This window comes from Acinonyx jubatus, chromosome A3 (assembly GCF_027475565.1).
Source record: "Acinonyx jubatus isolate Ajub_Pintada_27869175 chromosome A3, VMU_Ajub_asm_v1.0, whole genome shotgun sequence".
Classification (NCBI taxonomy): Eukaryota; Metazoa; Chordata; class Mammalia; order Carnivora; family Felidae; genus Acinonyx; species Acinonyx jubatus.
This window is the reverse complement of record NC_069388.1, coordinates 72520674-72540991: the sequence shown is the minus strand read 5'-3', so window position 1 is coordinate 72540991 and position 20318 is coordinate 72520674. Positions and strand designations below refer to the sequence as shown.

The 20318-nt window shown below is 34.2% G+C and overlaps 1 protein-coding gene across 7 annotated transcripts in view; it reads left to right on the top strand.

Moving 5' to 3' along the window:
• The window catches only part of CCDC88A (coiled-coil domain containing 88A), a 134635-nt gene that overhangs the window by 99358 nt on the left and 14959 nt on the right, over positions 1-20318 (top strand). For all 7 annotated transcript variants that reach the window (XM_053200618.1, XM_027072427.2, XM_027072426.2 and 4 more), the window contains exons 19-25: positions 4937-5098; positions 6401-6678; positions 6863-7006; positions 10122-10308; positions 14367-14512; positions 17581-17673; positions 17796-18010. In XM_053200618.1, the coding sequence (XP_053056593.1) occupies positions 4937-5098; positions 6401-6678; positions 6863-7006; positions 10122-10308; positions 14367-14512; positions 17581-17673; positions 17796-18010 (1225 nt within the window). The remainder of the gene's footprint in view (positions 1-4936; positions 5099-6400; positions 6679-6862; positions 7007-10121; positions 10309-14366; positions 14513-17580; positions 17674-17795; positions 18011-20318) is intronic.

Genomic DNA, 20318 nt, shown 5'->3' with positions numbered 1-20318 from the left:
TCCAATTAGAATAAAATCCAAATTTGTTAGTGTCTTGTAAGATCATTCCTGACTTTGTCCTGCCTATATTGCTGGCCTTATACCATAGTACTCTTCCACCCCCTCTGTTGATTTATCTGGAGATAATATTACTATAGTGAATACCTGGAAAACACAAAACAATGCCTGATATATAGTCAATTAATTCTAGTCATATTGGCCTTCTCTATTCCTATTTCCAGACCTTTATGTTTGCATCCTCTACATAGAACACATGGCTAGCTTCCCTCAGGATTCAGGCCTCATTTGACACATCTGCGAGAGGTCTTTTCTGACCCCTCCACCAGTCAAGTAGCTATTCTCAACCTAAGCCATTTAACACCAAGCCACTGCCTGATTTAGTTTCTTCATAATGCGTTTCACTAGTGAAATATTATTTCTTTATTTCTTGGTTGTCTACTGGAAAAAAGCTCCTTGAAAGCAGAAAGCTGTCTTTCTTTTTTGCCACTATGCCTTCAGTATGTAGACTTAAGCCTGGTGGATAGCAGACACAGTAAATATTCCCTGAATGAGTTGGAGAAATACTTGACAAGAAACAGTAATCAAATAAATTCACCAAACATCTATCCTTTAAAGATGAATGAGCTTTTGGAATATATATATTAACAAGTAAAATAGTTGCAGTTGTTGCTTTTGTGTTTTAATGTAACATGTTTTGCAAACTTTAAAGCCATAATGCCAAAAATTAATTTCCTACAGTGTTGATTCCTACTTTCTCATCCAGAAGTAATCACTGTAAACAGTTTGTTTTCCCAGAAAAATGATTTATCTGTGTATAGAAGTAGATTTCTTTTTTTCATCCAAGATTTAAATCCCAGTTACTTAATATACAATGTAATATTAGTTTCAGGTGTAGGATTTAGTGATTCATTACTTATATATAATACCCTATGCTCATCACAAGTGCCCTCCTTAATACCCATCACCCATTTAACCCATCACCATGCCTTCCTCCCCTTCAGCAACCCTCAGTTTGTTCTCTATAGTTAAGAGTCTGTTTTCTGGTTTTCCCCTTTAGTTTCTTCCCCCTGTGTTCATCTGTTACATTTCTTAAATTCCACATGTGAGCGAAATCATCCGGTATTTGTCTTTCTCTGAATGACTTCTATTGCTTAACATAATAGTCTCTAGCTCCATCCACATGGTGGCAAATGGCAAGATTTCGTTCTTTTTTTATGGCCAAATAATACTCCATCATATATATAAACTTTTTTCTTTTTTGATATATTTATTATTATTTTTTAATATTATTTATTGTCAAATTGGCTTACATACAGCACCCAGTGCTCATCCCAACAAGTGCCCTCCTCAATGCCCATCACCCACTTTCCCCTCTCCCCCACCCCTCATCAACCCTCAATTTGTTCTCTGTGTTTAAGAGTCTCTTATGGTTTGCTTCCCTCTCTGTTTGTAACTATTTTTTTCCCCTTCCCTTCCCCCATGGCCTTCTGTTAAGTTTCTCAAAATCCACATATGAGTGAAAACATATGATATCTGTCTTTCTCTGACTGACTTATTTCACTTAGCATAATACCTCCAGTTCCATCCACGTTGCTGCAAATGGCATAATTTTATTCTTTCTCATTACCAAGTAGTATTCCATTGTATATATAAACCACATCTTCTTTATCCATTCATCAGTTGATGGGCACTTAGGCTCTTTCCATAATTTGGCTATCGTTGAAAGCACTGCTATGAACATTGGGATACATGTGCCCCAATGCATCAGCACTCCTGTATCCCTTGGGTAAATTCCTACCAGTGCTATTGCTGGGTCATAGGTTTTTTAAGTTTTATTTATTTATTCTGAGAGAGAGAGTAGGCGCAGGGCAAATAGAGAAGGAGAGAGAGAATCCCAAGCAGGCTCTGCCCTGTCAGCACAGAGCCTGATGTGGGGCTCAAACTCATGTACTGTGAGATCATGACCTGAGCTGAAATCTGGAGTCAGACGCTTAACCGCCTGAACGACCCAGGTGCCCCTATATACCACAACTTCTTTATCCATTCATCAGTCAATGGACATTTGGGCTTTTTCAATAATTTGGCTATTGTTGATAGTGCTGCTGTAAACATCAAGGTGCATGTATCCCCTTGAATCAGTATTTTGGTGTCCTTTGGGTAAATATCCATTAGTGCTATTGCTGAATCATAGGGTAGTTCTATTTGTAACTTTTTGAGAAATCTCTGTACTGTTTTCCAGAGTGGCTGTACCAGTTGGCATTCCCACCAACAGTGTGGATTGTCCGAATCCTCTCCAACATCTGTTGTTTTTCTGTGTTGTTAATTTAAGCCATTCTGACAGGTGTGAGATGTTATCTCAATGTAGTTTTGATTTGTATTTCCCTGATGATGAGGGATGTTGAGCATCTTTTCATGTGTTTGTTAGCCATCTGTATGTCTGGGAGTGTATTTCTTTTACAGTTATATCTGTGGGATCATGCTATACAATATTTTGAGGATCTCTGTATTTTAGACAGATATAGATCTATCTCATTTTGTTTAATGAACACATTATTCCATAGTATGGATGTTACTCTAATTTATTTAAATAAAACCCACATTGATGGGCATTTAGGTTATTTTCAGATTTTGCTGCAATGAAAATCTATGTATAATATGTTCATAGGGTAGTAAATTCCTGACAGTGGAATTGATAGGCCAAAGGGTATATATACATATCTGTGTATGTGTGTAATTTTAAATGATATCATCACTTAAAATTGAAAATCACATTCGTTTTCAGTCCTTCTAATAGAGTACCTGTTTTTTTAGATATACATTTGATATTACTAGTCTTTTAATTTTTATTAAAGCAAAAAGAAAATATTTTAATTTTCATGTTTTAAATTGGCGAGCTATTTTACATCTTTATATATTTATCAGCTGTTATGAATGCCTATTTTTAATTATTCAGTGATTTTATATATATACACATAGACACACACCTCCATCACTTGGATTAATAATTATATTTCAGAAAATTTGGCTGACTTGTAAAGTTCTGTAAGGTAAATTTCTTATCCCACTGACTTCCTTTATAAATTTCTATTGGAAAAAAACTACTTGGTTGTCATATTTTAGCCATTAATGGTTTATAAAGAAGGCTAGCCCTATGTTAGACTGGTAATTTTGGTGTTTTTGCCAGTGTATTTGCTGACCTCATAACTTCTCCATTGTAAATTTTTTCTCGCTCTGAGATATCCTTTCTACTCTCTTTTATTCTTTTATAGACTATAGGAATTTTTCTTATTCCTATAGGGATACCCAGACTAAACATTAGAGCTTGCACATTTTGGTTTATTAAGACCTGAACTACAAGGTACTTAACGTATGTAAGTGAAAAATGGTTCACTTCTTTGGTGTATCAAGATGACATATAAATACATTAGTGTTCCATATTATTCTTCCAGTGTAAATTTTTTTATCCTTTTTATCTAAACAAATTAGCATAAGAAAAGGACAATATCAAAACCACCATGCCTTTGCAAACTTTAAAGCCTTTGGCTTCCTCAGCTTTGATTTTGTGGTATAATGTATGGGTTAAATCATTACTTGCATACAGTAACATGTAGTATATGTAACATGAAAGCGTATAAAATGAATGTTTCCTTTGTCCCCTGTGTAGGTACGATAAAAGTGATCTGTTGTGGTTCAGATGTATGGGTTAAATCATTACTTGCATACAGTAACATGTAGTATATGTAACATGAAAGCGTATAAAATGAATGTTTCCTTTGTCCCCTGTGTAGGTACGATAAAAGTGATCTGTTGTGGTTCAGTGTAACTTTTTATGCATATCACAGTGATATGCAACAAATTCTGGCCTTTTTATATATAAAGCTTTATTTCAGTTTTCTAGAGGGTTCTTTGTTTATACTTTTTGATACTATTTTTTTATGAAATGCTATTTAGAAATAATCCTAAAAATACAGTATCTGTGGCAAAGAGTTTAATATATATTGCATTAAATTAATAATCTATTATTTGCATAGTAATTCAACTGTTTAACTATAAAATTGAAATATGTTCAAATGTACTGGAAAAATTGAAAATTGTATGTTTTGTTTGGATTTGCTCCAGAAGTCCTATAGATGAGATAGAGTTTTAGTGAGTATTTTATACTATGGAAAAAAAAAATCACTACAGAAAATATATAACATCTGTTAGGTCAATTATGGCCTAAATTTTTTAAACACATAGTTGAAATTGTTCTGCTTCTCTCTTAAATTTGTGTTTATAAAATAGTTTTGCTGCTACCCCTGGGACCAGCACTCGCCTATACGTATTTGCCTTTGGGCAATTAGAAAATGTGCACTTCATTGGCTAGACACAATCCCATGCACTTTTGAACACTACATAAAGGATTTAACACCCCATTCTAGTTTCTTTTTTTTTTTTTTAAATTTAAATTCAAGTTAGTTAACATACAGTGTAGTCTTGGCTTCAGGAGTAGAATCCAGTGATTCATGTCTTACATATGATGCCCAGTGCTCATCCCAAAAAGTGCCCTCCTTAATGCCCATCACCCATTTAACCCATCCCCCCATCTACTCCCCTCCAGCAACCCTGGTTAGTTCTCTGTGTTTAAGAGTCTCTTATGGTTTGCCTCCCTCTCTCCATTCTAGTTTCTTATGTTAATTATTGAGAATGGAATATTTTATTTTTCGGACGCTATAAAGCAGACAGTACAGAGACACAATAGTATGGTAAGGTTTTAGTATTATCATTTTCTTTCTCTTAGATTAAATCTTTATAATTTGGAATAGTAGGGAACTGTTTAACTCTTTTAAGGTTGTTGGGATTTTTTTGGATTAAAATGGTAATAGTTGTTATGAAATTGTAATATCTGTTAAACAGAAATGTTTGTTGCTTTTTAAAATGTGTTTTCTTTATTAAGAATGCTACATTGCAAGCAGAGAAGCAAGCACTGAAAACTCAACTGAAGCAACTTGAGACACAGAACAATAATTTGCAGGCTCAGATTCTTGCACTTCAGAGGCAGACAGTGTCCTTACAGGAGCAGAATACTACTCTTCAAACGCAGAATGCGAAGCTTCAGGTTGTAATGTAATATTTGGGGATGTGCAACCAAATTTTTGAATTATGCTCTTAAAATAAGGATAACTGGACATGGTAACATTGTTTCTTAGTGTGAATTTAATGGGAGATAAATTAATGGATGATAAAATCTATTTAGTGCTATACCAGACTTTCATATATCAGCATTTTTTTAAATGTCAGAGCCTCTAAATATTAACTAACAAATTCATTCAATGAACATAAGTAAAATAAAGGTAATTTTATCTTTATTTAAATTACTAAAAAACTTTGTTTATATTTAAAAATTTTTATTTAAAATACTTATTTATGGGAGTGCCCAGGGCCATAGTAGAGCACAACAGGAGCCTGCACAAGGAGCCACGGGAGCTTCAGCAGCACCTGCCAGAAAGGCCCAGCATTAAACAAAATAAATAAATAAGCAAAGTAAAATACTTAGTTAAAATATAATTTCATCTTTATTTTATTTATGTTTACTTTATGGCCTTTTACCTGTTTCAGCAAGTTGACTGTAATTAAGCAGAAACCTTTGCTTTAGAATATGGTTGCAACATACCATTGCTTATTTCATTTTTACAGCTTTCATATCAGTTATTAGAAACCAACAAAGCATGAGAATTTTGTCTTCAGATTTTTCCTTGGTTCAGAGGATTAATTTTGCACTTAATGCTGCAGTGTCTTTTCAAATAGAACGATCAGGTCTGGGAAAGTGTAACTCTTTGAAACCTCTTAAAGAGCCAGAGGAAAAAATTCCATCTCCAAATCTGAAAGTTCTTTCTGTAACTCTTTTCCACATGGTAAAACACATGCTAAGTTAATGTAGACTCTTGAGAAAATTTCCAGTTGAAATGTCACAAGTAATTCTTCAGTTCTGTCAACCCTCAACTTTTAGGAAGTGATAAATTAGCATTTTGGATTCTGTAGTTTTTCATGAGTGGATTACAAATTGTTTCTAATCACCTTCATTTAAAATAATTGAATCCAAAACATGTATGGCATATATCTCATAATAATTTTTAATAACATCTGCCAAAAATAAAAATTAAATTGTAGGCTTTTTCTTTGGGATACTTATAAAAACCAAACTTTCTCAGTATAATATGAAATGATCTGTTGTGATTTATATAGAGCTCCTTAAAGTCACTGTTATCTTTTATATTTTTTATGTTGCCATTAGTTATATTTTTGAATAATTTTTAACATGGGAAAATTATTTTATCTGTAATAAACACATACCCCATATTTGTGTCTTCTCAAAGAGCAGGTAGCTATTTATGTCTGATAACAATATGCGTTCTTACAGGTTGAAAATTCTACCCTTAATTCACAAAGTACTTCACTGATGAACCAGAATGCACAACTCCTAATCCAGCAGTCTTCCTTAGAAAATGAAAATGAAGCTGTAATCAAAGAGCGAGAAGACCTGAAATCTCTCTATGATTCTCTGATCAAAGATCATGAAAAGCTGGAACTTCTTCATGAACGGCAGGCTTCAGAGTATGAGTCTCTCATCGCTAAACATGGAACTCTAAAGTCTGCCCACAAAAATCTTGAAGTAGAACATAAAGACCTTGAAGATCGGTAATTTATTATCTTCTTTAGACAATATAATAAATTTTATGTTAAACAGAACTAAGATAATTTATATAGGAAATTTATCATGTTTATGTGATACTTACTAATAAATTACTCTTGTTTTCTTTGTTTCTAAAGTATTTTCTTTTTTCTAAAGAAATATTATAAACCAAATACCTTTTTTTCCCAGTTACAATCAGTTACTAAAACGGAAAGGACAGTTGGAAGATTTGGAAAAAACACTGAAAGTAGAACAGGAAAAAATGCTGCTTGAAAACAAAAACCATGAGACTATAGCTGCAGAATATAAGAAACTTTGTGGTGAAAATGATAGGTAATAAATATTTATATATTTTAGTTTTATATTATTCATTACATCCAGAGTGTATACTGCCCCCTTTGCATTACCATCTGTAATTTAGAATTTTTAAAAAGTCCCCAGAACAACATGTAAATTACCCACCAAAATCATGCAGCTAGTTATAAAATGGCTTGAAAACCTTGGTCCCTTGTTTTCTCTTACTGTTTCTCTCTTGATTTATTCAACTAATTAATTTTTTAAGCCACATTATATAAAGAAATCTGTACCTTGATAGCATTTACGTGCTTTATTGCTACAGAATGTAATGAAGTCTGATTCTTTATGTCTGTCTTTTTGCTAGTCTGATATCTCAGTTCTTGTCTTTCAAAGTTGCTACAAGTAAGCAGCCTCCTGTTTTCTAGCTGACTGATTTGAACTCTTATTTTTAACTGTCTTAGGCATTAATGGTTCTCATATTGCATGGGGCAATTATTGTTTAATTTGTAGCTTTGGGAAGATCAAAACTTGCCAACTGGTAATTTGCCTGCTTCATAAGGGTACATTTCAAAGGGTTTTTAGAAACCTTTGACAGTTTAAGCAGTCTGAACATTGGCACTGCACTTAGACTTAACCATAGCTGAAGTGCTAAAAGGCAGCACAAAAAAATTCAAGTGGGGGTCATTCATTGACTATTGTCCTGTTATGAATTTAATATAATCCATTTTTCGATTTCTGTTTCTTTTCCTTTACAAAAAAAATAATCCCTCTAAGTTTCTGGAGCCATTTTTATATTCATGCTCAATAGTTTTTAATTTAGTAATTGTTATAACTAGAAATAGTGTACTAGGGGATTTGAATTTCAATAAGCTCAACACCAAGCTAGAATCGAGAAGGATATTAAGGTATGTTCGGTAGAAGACTAAATTGTGACAAGTTATAGAATACCTTTAGACAGGGTCTTTAAAATTTTTTTTAAATATTATTTTATTATTTTTGAGAGAGAGAGAGAGAGACAGTGCCATTGGGGGAGGGGCAGAGAGAAGGGGGACACAGAATCCAAAGCAGCTCCAGGCTCTGAGCTGTCAGCACAGAGCCCGACGCAGGGCCCGAACCCACAAACTATGAGATCATGACCTGAGCCGAAGTTGGACGCTCAACCAACTGAGCTACCCAAGCACCCCAAGACAGGGTCTTTTTTATTACGCACATAACATTGAGGAAGGCATTTAATATCAAAGTCCCATCTTGAATCTAACCTTTTTCCACTGTTGGAATTTGCAACAAACTGGGAGAGTTGGTGAGTTTGGATAGGCCTTCTAGGAATCTAATTGTATTCATTTCTGAGGAGCCTTCTGAGAAGGAGCTTAGCCTAAATGATAAGAAGAAATTGAGCATGATGATCTTGAACCAGAAGACTCTGCAGGCTTGAAAGGGAAGTGTGATTCTGAGTATTCTCTCTCAAAGCTGTTCTATCCCAGCTTTTATGCATGCATGTCTATGTTGTAAAGGAAGAAAAGGTTTTAAGCAAAACCTTGAAAGAGCTCTTTCACAAAAAAAAAAAAAATTCTGAAGAACAATAGTTTGTTTATCCATTCCTCTAAATAACCTAAGTTTTAATCTTTGATAATGCCAAATCAGGAATGTTTATTATATGGACTGGTTTGTTTTGGCCTCTTTAGTATTGTGTTCACTGAATTGCATTTTGGTGTTCATGTTCTCAGCTTTAAGGGATATTGTAAAAAACTCTCTTAAAGAGCTCATTTTAGCATTTGCCAGGGAGATGGTGTTGAGGACATTGTATATTGTATCTCTTCATATCCCACCCCCATGAAGCGTCAGTAAGTAAATCTTTGATCTCCATAGATATTGACATATACCGTGTAGCTGATTGTGTGTCTCAGATCTGACCAGTTGTTAATAACTCATGGCATACATTCATTCATGGATTCAACTTATTTATGGAACATTTTCTGTATGTTTCTGGTCTTGCCATTTTATTTATTTATTTTTTACCAAGTCTTGATTTTTAAACATACTATTTTGTTATTTATAATTCTTGTAAGCTGACTCAATTCTTTGGGGAATGAGTTGAAGCAGATTGTTAGGTGTTTTGAACAAGTCCCATCCTGTTCTTAATGCTGTAAGATAAAGGTTGTTAAACTACAGACAGCTAGCTCAGCGGGCCAAATCCAGGCTGCATTCTGATTTTTGTTTTTGTTTTTGTTTTTGTTTTCCACATTTAAAAACAAATTTTATTATATAGCTCTTCTGTTTTTTATTTTTTTACTTTAAGTTTTTATTTTAATTTGTTAGTTAACATACAGTGTTATATTAGTTTCAGTAGTACACTATAGTAATTTAACAATTCCATCCTGTTTTGGTTCAGCTCCCAAACTGAAAATAGTTTTTACATTGTAAAAGGTTGCGGGGGAGTACATAGAGGAAAAGAGTTTGCTGTATGTTGCATGTGACTCACAAAGTCTAAGATATTTACTCTGGTCCTTTATAGAAAAAGTTGCTGACCTCTGCTCTTAGATGTCAGTGGACTTTGTTCTGAGGGTATAATGGAAAGAAACAGATAAGTTAGGTGTTTGATTTTTTATAAAAAATCTAAAATTTTTTTCAGAAAAATCTCCAATTTCTCAATAAGTGGAGACTACATAAACATGGATAATTTGTCACAGCTGTGGAAATCTCAATAACTAAAATTTTGATTTAAGTCCATTATCTGGCAACAGATTGATGGACTATCATTTCTTGTACTGCATTGATTGATTCTCTTGATCTTTCTTGAATTTTCACGTTGAATTTTAGAATTTTAAACTTCTCTATGAGATCTAAACAGGATTGGTTATTTTCTCTTTTGTCCTTTAATCTAAATATTTTCTTATTAGTACTTCACATTTTAATGATAAAATTGTAAGTGTCTTCTTAAACATTTAAATGCTGGAAGATTCAAAAGAAGAGTAGTTTGAATTTTTTTAATCTAGTTTTACAGAATAGAAGCTGATTTTTTAAGAGTTTAGTCACTGGCAAGAGTCTTACATTCTTTAAGTATGTCTGTGATCCACAGCATTTTCACACTGTGTAAATTACAATGAAAGCTATTAAGGATTCTAATTCTATTTCTGTCATGATTTCTAAATAGGTTGAATCATACATATAATCAGCTTGTAAAAGAAACTGAAGTTTTACAAACTGACCATAAAAACTTGAAAAGTCTTCTAAATAATTCCAAACTGGAACAAACCAGATTAGAAGCTGAATTTTCAAAGTTAAAGGAACAATACCAACAGTTGGACATCACATCCACCAAGCTCAATAACCAGTGTGAGGTGAGCTTTAACCAAGTTTTTTTCATTTTGGGAGTCAAGACATGCCTAAAAAGTAAACAATCATATTAAAATGATGATAGCAGTATATATTTTGTGGGGTATTTCTAAAAGAAGTGATCAGGGATAATTGAAATTCACAACTAATTCAGAAAAACTTCTGTTATTATTAGTATCAACATTGTTTACTATTAGTTTAAACTGACATGTCCAGATACTTTGAAAATGTAAAACTGTGCCCTTGTTTAATGAAAAAAATGTTTACTTACCACCTAGCATGTACTAGGAAACCAAAAATGTAAAAATCTCTCCCTTTGTGGAGCTTATTCTGGTGGAAGGAAATAGACAAACACAAGTAAGTGAAATACATAGTGTTTCAGTGTTTTGTAACATGGCTATATAGCACTTTACCCCAAAACTTGGTGGTAAAACAATCATTTATTAGGCTCACCGATCTGTGGATCAGAATTTGGACAGGGATAGCGGGACCAGTTTATCTCTGCTTCACTTGCCACTGGGCCCCTAGCCTGAAGATTGAAAGGTGAATGCATGTTTGATAGTTGATGCTGGCCATCAGCTGGAGGCATCAGTTTTCTCTCTACGTAGTGTCTCTGAGGGCTGGTTGGGGCTTTCTCACAACATGGTGAGAACAAGACAGAAGCCATCTTTGCTTTGATGATCAAATCTCAGAAGTCATGCAGCATCATTTCCCCTGCATTCTATTCACTGAGGCAGTCAAAATTCCATTCAGATTTAAGGGAAAGAGAAAATAGACTCAGCCTCTTGGTGGAGAATGTCAAGGTTCTACAAGAGCACATGGACTGGAAATACTGCTCTACCTATTTTGAAAATTAGTCTGCAACATACGATATGTTACAAGGTAGATAAGTTATGTGCAAGTAAAAATGAAGTAGGGTAAAAGGGGATATGGAGGACTTCCAGGGTGGATGAAGGAGTATAGATTGAGATTTTAATAGGCATCCTTGAACAAAGATAACTTTATTCAGAGTAAAACACCAGAGCCATTTGAGCATTTTGAACAGAAATGACATTGGCCTTATGTATACAGTTGTGTTCTTAACATAATTCCATGCCTCTCTTTGTTGTTTAGGTTTTATTTATTTTTCTTGAAGTTTATTTATTTATTTTGAGAAAGAGAGAGTGTGTGTGTGCGCACAGAGAAGGAGGGAGAGAGAGAATCCCAACCAGACTCTATACACTGTCAGTGCAGAGCCCAGTTTTGGACTCAAACTCACGAACTGTGAGATCATGATCTGAACCAAAATCAAGAGTTGGACACTTAACCAACTGAGCCACCCAGACATCCCCATGCCTCTCTTTGTGATGGTTTGATAAAGCAATAAAAGTTTTAAAATATAAAAGGATACTGAAAGCCTTAAATAATCCTTAAATTTTATTAGTTGGTCCCCAAATCATTGACGTTTGGATATAGCTTAACACCTGAATTTTATGGCACTTTTAAGAAACAAGCACTTAAGCTAGTCTTTAAAGGAAAATAGGAATAGATTTTCAGAAAATAATACTTACAAGTTTTTTGTCTGAAATGATAAACCAATAGAAAGAAAAATTAGTTTAATAAAAATCATATACATTTAATATCCAACAAGGCTCAGAAAGTACAGAAAATTCATTCTGCCTGTGATTTATAAAAGTCTAAATAAAATATATATGGAGCGATGGACTTACAGAATGAGGAATAGGGCAAATCAACTCCCTAAGAAACAATAAAATTGGGCAGAATTGTCAAAAACAACCAATATAGGACTCTGGACCTCAAGGAAAGATGTTCAACAAATTGAGAAGCATTTATTCAAGAAAAGCTACTCAACTTTGGATAGGAACTCTGGTTGTCTGAGGCATTTTATCTTGTGATTTCTCCCATTCCCCTCCCCCCTTTCCCAGTTCCAACACCTGGTAGTTTAGGTGAGGGGCATACTGTGAAAACCATCAACTTTGCTACCAGAGCAGATTGATTTGATTTGAGCAGAGCACAAAAAAGTCCCCATCCCCAAGAGAGTTGTCAAAGGTCAACTTTCAGATGGCCTGAGGTTGGAATATTGGTTGAGGCAAGTAATAGATTGGCAAATTAGTCAAAAATTTCACTAGGAGAATCAAGGAATGAGATATTCAGCCACAGTGAATCTTGATCAAGTTCCACATGACACTGGTGGTCCAAAAAGCTATCCAGGAGAGACCAGACAGGGCCCTAGTGAACTACTTATCTCTGGCTGATTGTCCCAACCCAGTCAAATGTTAACCCTTGACTATGGGTTAAGTCATATAATAACATTATTTAGAGGGAGAAAATCAATCCATAGTGTTAGAGGCCAGGATAGCAATTAATCTTTGTGGGAAGGGATGGTGATTGGAAGGGAGCACAAGGTGTTTCTGGAATACGGTTAACGAGCTGTTTCTTGATCAGTGTGCTGGTTCCTTCCACACATGTGTTCACTTTGCTCTAATTCACTGAGCTATATCTACTTAAAATTTCTTCCCTTTTCTATATATATGCTTTATCAGTTGTCTATTGACACAGTAATTAATGCTGTATAACAACATAGAACCTTTGGTAATGGACGATAAATACTTATTTTTGCTCATGATCTGTGGATTGGCTGAGCAGATGTGCTGATAGCATGTATTGATGTGTGGACCAAGATCATTTGATCTTAGTAGAGGTTGCTCCTATATCTGCATTTAACTGGTACATTCTTTGAGAGTGGGCTGGCTGGCCTAAGGTGGCCCTAACTGGCATAACTCTTCTCTGTGCCACGTTGTCTCTCATCCTCCAGCAGAATTCCAAGTGGAAGCACAGAAGGCTCTTGAGGCCTAGGCTTGGAGCTTCCATCACTACCACTTGCTTTTCATGGACAAAGACTTTCCAAATTCAAAAAGACAGAAAATAAGTTCCACTTCTTGATGGTAAAAGTACGAAGTTGCAGCACAAGAAGGTGTAGGTACAGGGAGGAGAATAATTGCATTCAATCTTGCAACGAATCTACCACATGTCGTATTTCAATTTAACAATATATCGATAAAACAAATACAGCACAATATTAATAGCAGTTAGATCTAAATGCCTGTTTATGGATATTCATAATATTATACTATCTGCTTTTCTGTATCTTATGAGAGTTTTCAAAATGTTTCTTTTCCTTCCCCACCCCCGCCCACTCCCCCACAGGAGGGCTTGTTGGCTTTTTTTTTTTTTTTTTTTTTAAACTACAGATCTCTGGGCTCTACTCCAGACCAGCTGAATTTGAATGCTAGGACCCAGAAATCCACATTTTTAAATAAACTCTACAAGTGATGTTAAAGTTTGAAAGTCACTACTTTGGGCTTTCTGACTTCTACGGGAACCTCTAGCTTCACTAAGGCATATTTCTAATTTCTTCTAGCTACAAAGAAGCAGCCCAGTGCTGCTGGCAGCCCAACTACCAACAGTATCAGCCTAGTAACACCAGCCATTGACACGACTACCTGAGTCCCTTTGATCAAGCTATAAAGACTATACACTTTTAAGATTCCTAAAAAACAGTGGTTGAGGAAAGAATGAGGTATATTAAGTACCTACTTTGTGTTATAGGTATGACAAAAGATACTTTACATATATTATTTAATCCTTGCAACAGTCTGGTGTGGGAGTTATTATCATTTTATAGATAAGGTCATTAAAGCCCAGAGAATTAATTAACTTGTCCAGTGTTTCATAGCTCCTTAAATAGAAGGCCAGGTAGCTTTTGGACTAGAAGTTAAACGGTTTGAGGAAAGCAGGTGTTTGTGAAACTAAATAATTTATTGTATGTTAAACCCACTATTTGTAAGAATTTTTAAAAATGTGTGCACAGCACATAACTCAGTATTTTGGCTGTCATTATAACTAAAATAATCACTCATGTTCCGATCAAAGTGCAACCATCTAATTATTCAAGTAGCAGAAGACTGCAATCTTTGTGAAGCCCTTTATATTTTTCAGATGTTTCGGCTGATTTCTGTTAAATGTAAATGTTGATTTTTTTAAAATGTTTGTGTTTAAACAGTTGCTAAGCCAACTTAAAGGAAATTTAGAAGAAGAAAATCGACATCTACTAGATCAAATTCAGACATTAATGCTACAGAACAGAACACTATTGGAGCAAAATATGGAAAGCAAAGATCTCTTTCATGTTGAACAAAGACAATACATGTAGGTACCAAATTTTAAAATATTGCTCATCATTTTATCATTGCCATATGGTGACAGAGATAGTCACAGTACTGTCACAGTCACTGCTACTGTTTTTAATTTTCGACATTATTATTTCTACTTAAATTTTTTTGAATGCTTATGTTCCAGGCACTCTGCTAGTAACCAGAAATGCTAATATGAAAACACATAGGTCCTACTCCTAAGAAACTAGTAACATAAAGCAAGAAATACAAATAATTGCTGTAACGGAAGTATATATATGAGGCCATATAAATATAGCAAATATAGGGGGAAGGACTAACTTAGTCTGAAAGAGGCAAGGTGGACTTTCCAAAGATGATTACTTGAGCTAAGATTTAAAGGGTCATGGGAGTTTGCCTGAGGAGACATACCAGGCCAGAGAGCACAAATGAAGTAACATGGAGGTGTATTGAAGGGGTGTTATGGTATGATATAGAACCTAAAAGTTAATAGTTCCTCCTGGAGCAAAATTGAGGAATAAGGAGCAATAGAGAAGTGGCTAAAAACATAGTAACCATTTCACAAAGGTTTTTCTGTGCCATACAAAGGAGTTGCTGAAAAAAATCGAGCCGGGGAGTAAAATGATTAGATTTGTGTTTTTTTTAAAAGGCACTGATGACATTTTAGAGTACAGATTGGAGGTTCTGAGAATAGAGAGACAAGGAGTAAGTTTTAGAAAGACTGTTGCAATAATCTAGTGAAACATAATTCATAAGCAGTGGTAGTTGAGATCAAATATGAGTTGTAAGAGAGAGATTGGCAAGGCTTCATATTGGTGAGTTATGTTTCCATTAAGTAGAGGGATCTGCTAAATCAGGGACTTGGGCCTGAGCAGCTCAGTGGATGATCTTTGTATTACACCAAGATTCAGTTTTACTAAATTCTTCTCTCCCCCGTTCCCTCCCTGAATGTAAAACACTACAGTATAATAGAAATAGCACAGATGATGAAATGAGGCATCTCCTAATCTATTAGATGGTGAGCTGGGGCACATATGGAACCAGGATATATCAGACATTTTTTGAAGCATCAGTTTTCTTATAAAATTTGAGGCAGGGAACATGATCTTTATATTAACACATGTTTATGGAGCAAAAGGCAGAGTTTGCATGAGCTCTTAAGATAAATGCAAAACTTCAAAGAAATGTCCAAGTCCAAGTGGCTGGCCACTTTGGACTACACCGTTATTCATTTCAGGGGTATGTATGCTTTTACTCTCTGCCATAGAGGTCTTTTAGCTTAAGAAGTAGTAACTGTATGTAAAGCTCTTGACATTTGAGTTTTTTGAGGCATTTTCCAAAATTTTATCATCTTAATATTCTGGCCCTCGATGAATAACCCATTTCCAAAGTTTCAGTAATTGTTGACTGACAAAAAACATTAATATCTATTCTGACTTTTTGAATTTATTTTTTTAATGTTTATTTATTTATTTTTGGAGAGGGGGGGGGGGTGCAGGGAGAATCCCAAGCAGGCTCTACACTGTCAGCACAGAGCCCAAAGTAGGGCTTGCTCCCATGAACCATGAGAGCATGACCTGAGCTAGAATTGAGTCAGATGCATAACTGAGCCATCCAGGCACCCCCTGAATTTTTGAATTTAAATTAAAAATATTCATATTCTATGTCAGTTTTAGCTAAATGCCTCTGTCACATGGTCCTAGAAGAAGTGACAGTGAACAGGTAGTACTTGGAAGTTCCTGACAATATTTCAACAGATAAAAAGAGAAAACAATTGGGAGGTATAGACCATCTGCTGTTGTGCTCTGCTATAATTGTTGGTGATGCCTTTTCACAAAGCATCTTCAAACAATTCTTTCAGATCCGGATCCATTCATTCTGGTTCTTAATTCAGCCTGACAGCTCAACTATACTGACTACTTCATTAGCCTCCTGGTTGCTTTCTTTACCCGCATCCTTTTTGATAAGTTCTTTTTCATTAGGGAGTTAAGGGTACCTGAGGCAAAGATTTCATAATGTCACTTTGTAATGAAACCTTCAGTGCTTCTGATTTCCTGTTGAGCAAAATCTAAACCTGAAAATCCCTCACTGCTTCCCCTCAACTAAATTGCTTAATTTAGCATTCTTATCTTTTCATTCTTTCTAATATGGGCATTTTCTCCACAAGACTTTCTTTGGTCATCCAAGATAGAAATATTTTGCCTTTGTAAGTTCTTCATACTTAGACAGTGCTTTTATTTTGGTACCACTACTGACTTGGATTGTAATAGTCATTTATGTGTTTATGTTCTCTCTCCTACTGTATTATAAGCAGAGTTGAGCTACTTGTTATTTGTCTTTATATGGTCTCTGTGTCTTCCTCATTGTAAATTATCACTAAATATTTTTGAGTAAACAGCATCACTGTGGCATCACACTCTTTTTTAGAAAGATCATTTTACTTTGGTCTTTGATGTTTCCCTATATAATATATACTACCAAGAACATAAATGACACTAAGATGTGGTGAAACTAGTGTAATTCATGTATTGCTAGAGGCAGAAAATAGTTCTTTAGACATAAATTAAGCCTAAATAATTCTGCCATAAGGAAAAAAGTCTGTTTTCATGAAGATGTGATTACAAGATCACTTAGCATATCTACAGTTGTAAGCAAACCATTGAAAAGGTTTTTACTTACATAAATTATACTAAATCACCAACAGTGATGTGAGATACTAAAGATCCAAGAGTAAGAGAATAGTCACTATTGATATGGTGTTGCTTGATAGCTGTTAAAAGATGTTGAGAGAATTCCTTTGTCAGGATGAGAATGTAATAAGGAAATTTTTCTTCAAACAAGTAAGTTGTATTAAAGAATTGAATTCTATATCCTTTTATTAAGTAAGTTTGAAAATATAAAGAAAAGGAAAAACTTGTAAAAAATCCCATTGTGAATACCTAATAAATTCTTAGTTGTTGACTATGGCATCTGTATTTGTTTATGTTTTGGAGAGAAATTAGATTCTAGTCACAAAATAATTTAATATTCATAACTGTACAAAATAATGGTGCATGTCCTAAAATGCAGTTTTTATTTTTATAGCGATAAGTTAAATGAATTAAGACGACAAAAGGAGAAATTAGAAGAGAAAATAATGGATCAGTACAAATTTTATGACCCATCTCCCCCTAGAAGGTACTGTTAACCAAGTTTTACTCATTTTTATTTTGGAAAAAAAAAGTTAAGACTTCTAATTTTGTGAAGAATTTATATGTTGAATTTTAGACTCATAAGAGCTTTTTAAATTATTCTATTAGGAGAGGCAACTGGATTACTCTAAAAATGAGAAAATTGATAAAATCTAAGAAAGATATTAATCGGGAACGTCAGAAATCTCTTACATTAACACCTACCCGCTCAGACTCCAGTGAAGGATTTCTTCAACTCCCCCATCAAGATAGTCAAGATAGTTCTTCAGTAGGCTCAAATTCTTTAGAAGATGGCCAAACTTTGGGGACCAAGAAAAGCAGCAGTGAGTGCTTAAACTCTTTAAACATTTGTGATCTCTATTATTGCTTTAGAATCCTCTCAAAAAGATTTAACTTGTAACTTCCATAGTCCTTTGGGGTAATAGTCTGATGAATGCATTTCTTTTTTAACTCTATATGATTATAAAATTCACTAAATACTGCAATACTGCATAACCACATGATTTTATATATTATGTGTTTAGAGATACACCAAACGCAGAATTACCATCATTTAGCCAGGAAGGTAAAACAAGTGTTGAAAGAACATTGAAATAAGAGCCAGAATATCTCTGCCACTTGTTAGTTCTATTTATATGGGCACGCCTTTCACCTTTGTGTCCTACTATACAGGGTGATTTTGAAGAGCAAGTGAGAAATATTTTTGAGCAAGTGAGCTCATCTTGAGCTCATCATTTATGAGCTTTTATTTGTAATGAAATAGAATAATAAGACATTTTATAATAAGACATTTTATAATGGGGTTCTATTCACATACTTTGGTGTCGAATTGGAGTAAAGCTACATTGGGGAGAAGCAAAGAAAACTAGATATGAATTTGAAGAGAATGTTATTCAATGATTTAGAGGTAATTGAAGGTTATAAAAATTATTGAGCAATTGCTTGGTTAATTAATTTAAGGATCAGTTAAAATAGATGTGGAGATAAAAGTTTGTGTATAAAATTTATAAACTGGTATATAAACATAATTTTTAAATTACAGATACAGAAGTATTACATCATAACATGCCCTATACAATTTATGATCTTTTTATTTTATTACTAGTGTGCTTAACTAAGAACAAAGTAAGAGCCTAAAGAAGTATATTTTGAGAGAAAGAGAAAAGAATAAAAGAACGTCTTTTCAGTGCTAGGCCCTTTGAAGGTGTCCAACAGGCTGACTCCTAACAATGTTCTTAGAGAATATGTAAACAAGACAACTTTGAATCCACTCATACTATCACCAGAGTCACTAAATTAAAAAATATGTATTTATGTGTGTGTGTATATGTATATCTATATTAAATGTAGGTATATTTATATATATAATCTCACTGCCATTCTTCTGAAGTAAATAGGCAAAAACTGCTTCTTCTTCCCCCAGGGATAGTCTCTCTTTATTGCAACTCTCAAAACACTCAAAAAACTATAGTGTTTTGTCCTCAGAGGAATTACCTCTGAAAAGACAGTATTTTAGGGTATAGATTAGGTATTATAAGGTGTATTTCAGAATACAACTTATACCACCCTAAAAACTAGAATCCATAAATATTCACGCATACATACATATGTGTGTGTGTGTTAGTCTCAAGAAGGTTGTTAAATTCTTGTTATTAAATCCCACATAAGATTATCATAACCTGGGTGGTGGTGTTTTTGTTTTGTTTTGTTTTGTTTTTAATCTAGTCTTATCAGCCAAATCTACATGAAATCTCTGAGCATTCTTATGGAGAGATCATCAGGTTTACCTTAAAAAGATGCCAGATAATTCAGTTTTAACTGCTACCTTTAGATATAAACTATCTGACATCTTATTAAATGAGAAATGGAAATAGGTCTAATTATTTTTTTTCCAATTAAAGAAAGATATTTCATAAGAGATTGATTTTTTTTTTTTTTTAAGTAAGCTCTATGCCCAACATGGGGCTTGAATTCACAACCCTGAGATTAGGAATTGCCTGCTCTACGGACTGAGGCAGGCCAGGTGCCCTAAGAAAAGATGTTTCCATTCAGATAGGATAACGTACACAAGAAAGGCACGACAGTCTTTCTTTGAGGTCTTCTTGCCTGTTTTAAATATAAATCTGACATTCCTGCATCCAGAATAAGGATCCAGAATTGAAACATCCAGAATAAGGATCAGAAGGCAGTAATACTGTCCTTTCTTGCATTTGTCCAGTTTTAGAATGTTTTAAATAAACACAAAACCCAGCAATGTTAATGTTCCCTTAATTTTAGTATGTTGGAAAAAGAACATTGTATATCTACAAACTAGTTGACACAAGAAGGATCACATTCCACCATTGGCAAGTTTAAAACTCCTTTTATCCTGTCTGTTTTTGGAAGAGTGTCTGTCAGTAAAGCAGTCTTTGGAAAACAGTTGAAACAGCAGTATCTAAATAAGACAACATGTGCATGTTGCAACCATTCAGCTTTGTTTTAGCTAAGTGTCCATTTTTACATTGTTTTCAGTTCATTTCTTTTTTAAATCATTAAAAACAGCTGTGTTTACCAAGATAGAAAAGAAATAGGTCAAATTAAAAGCTTAAATGAATCATGATTGTTAACTAAGTTAAAAAAAACTGTATGTCC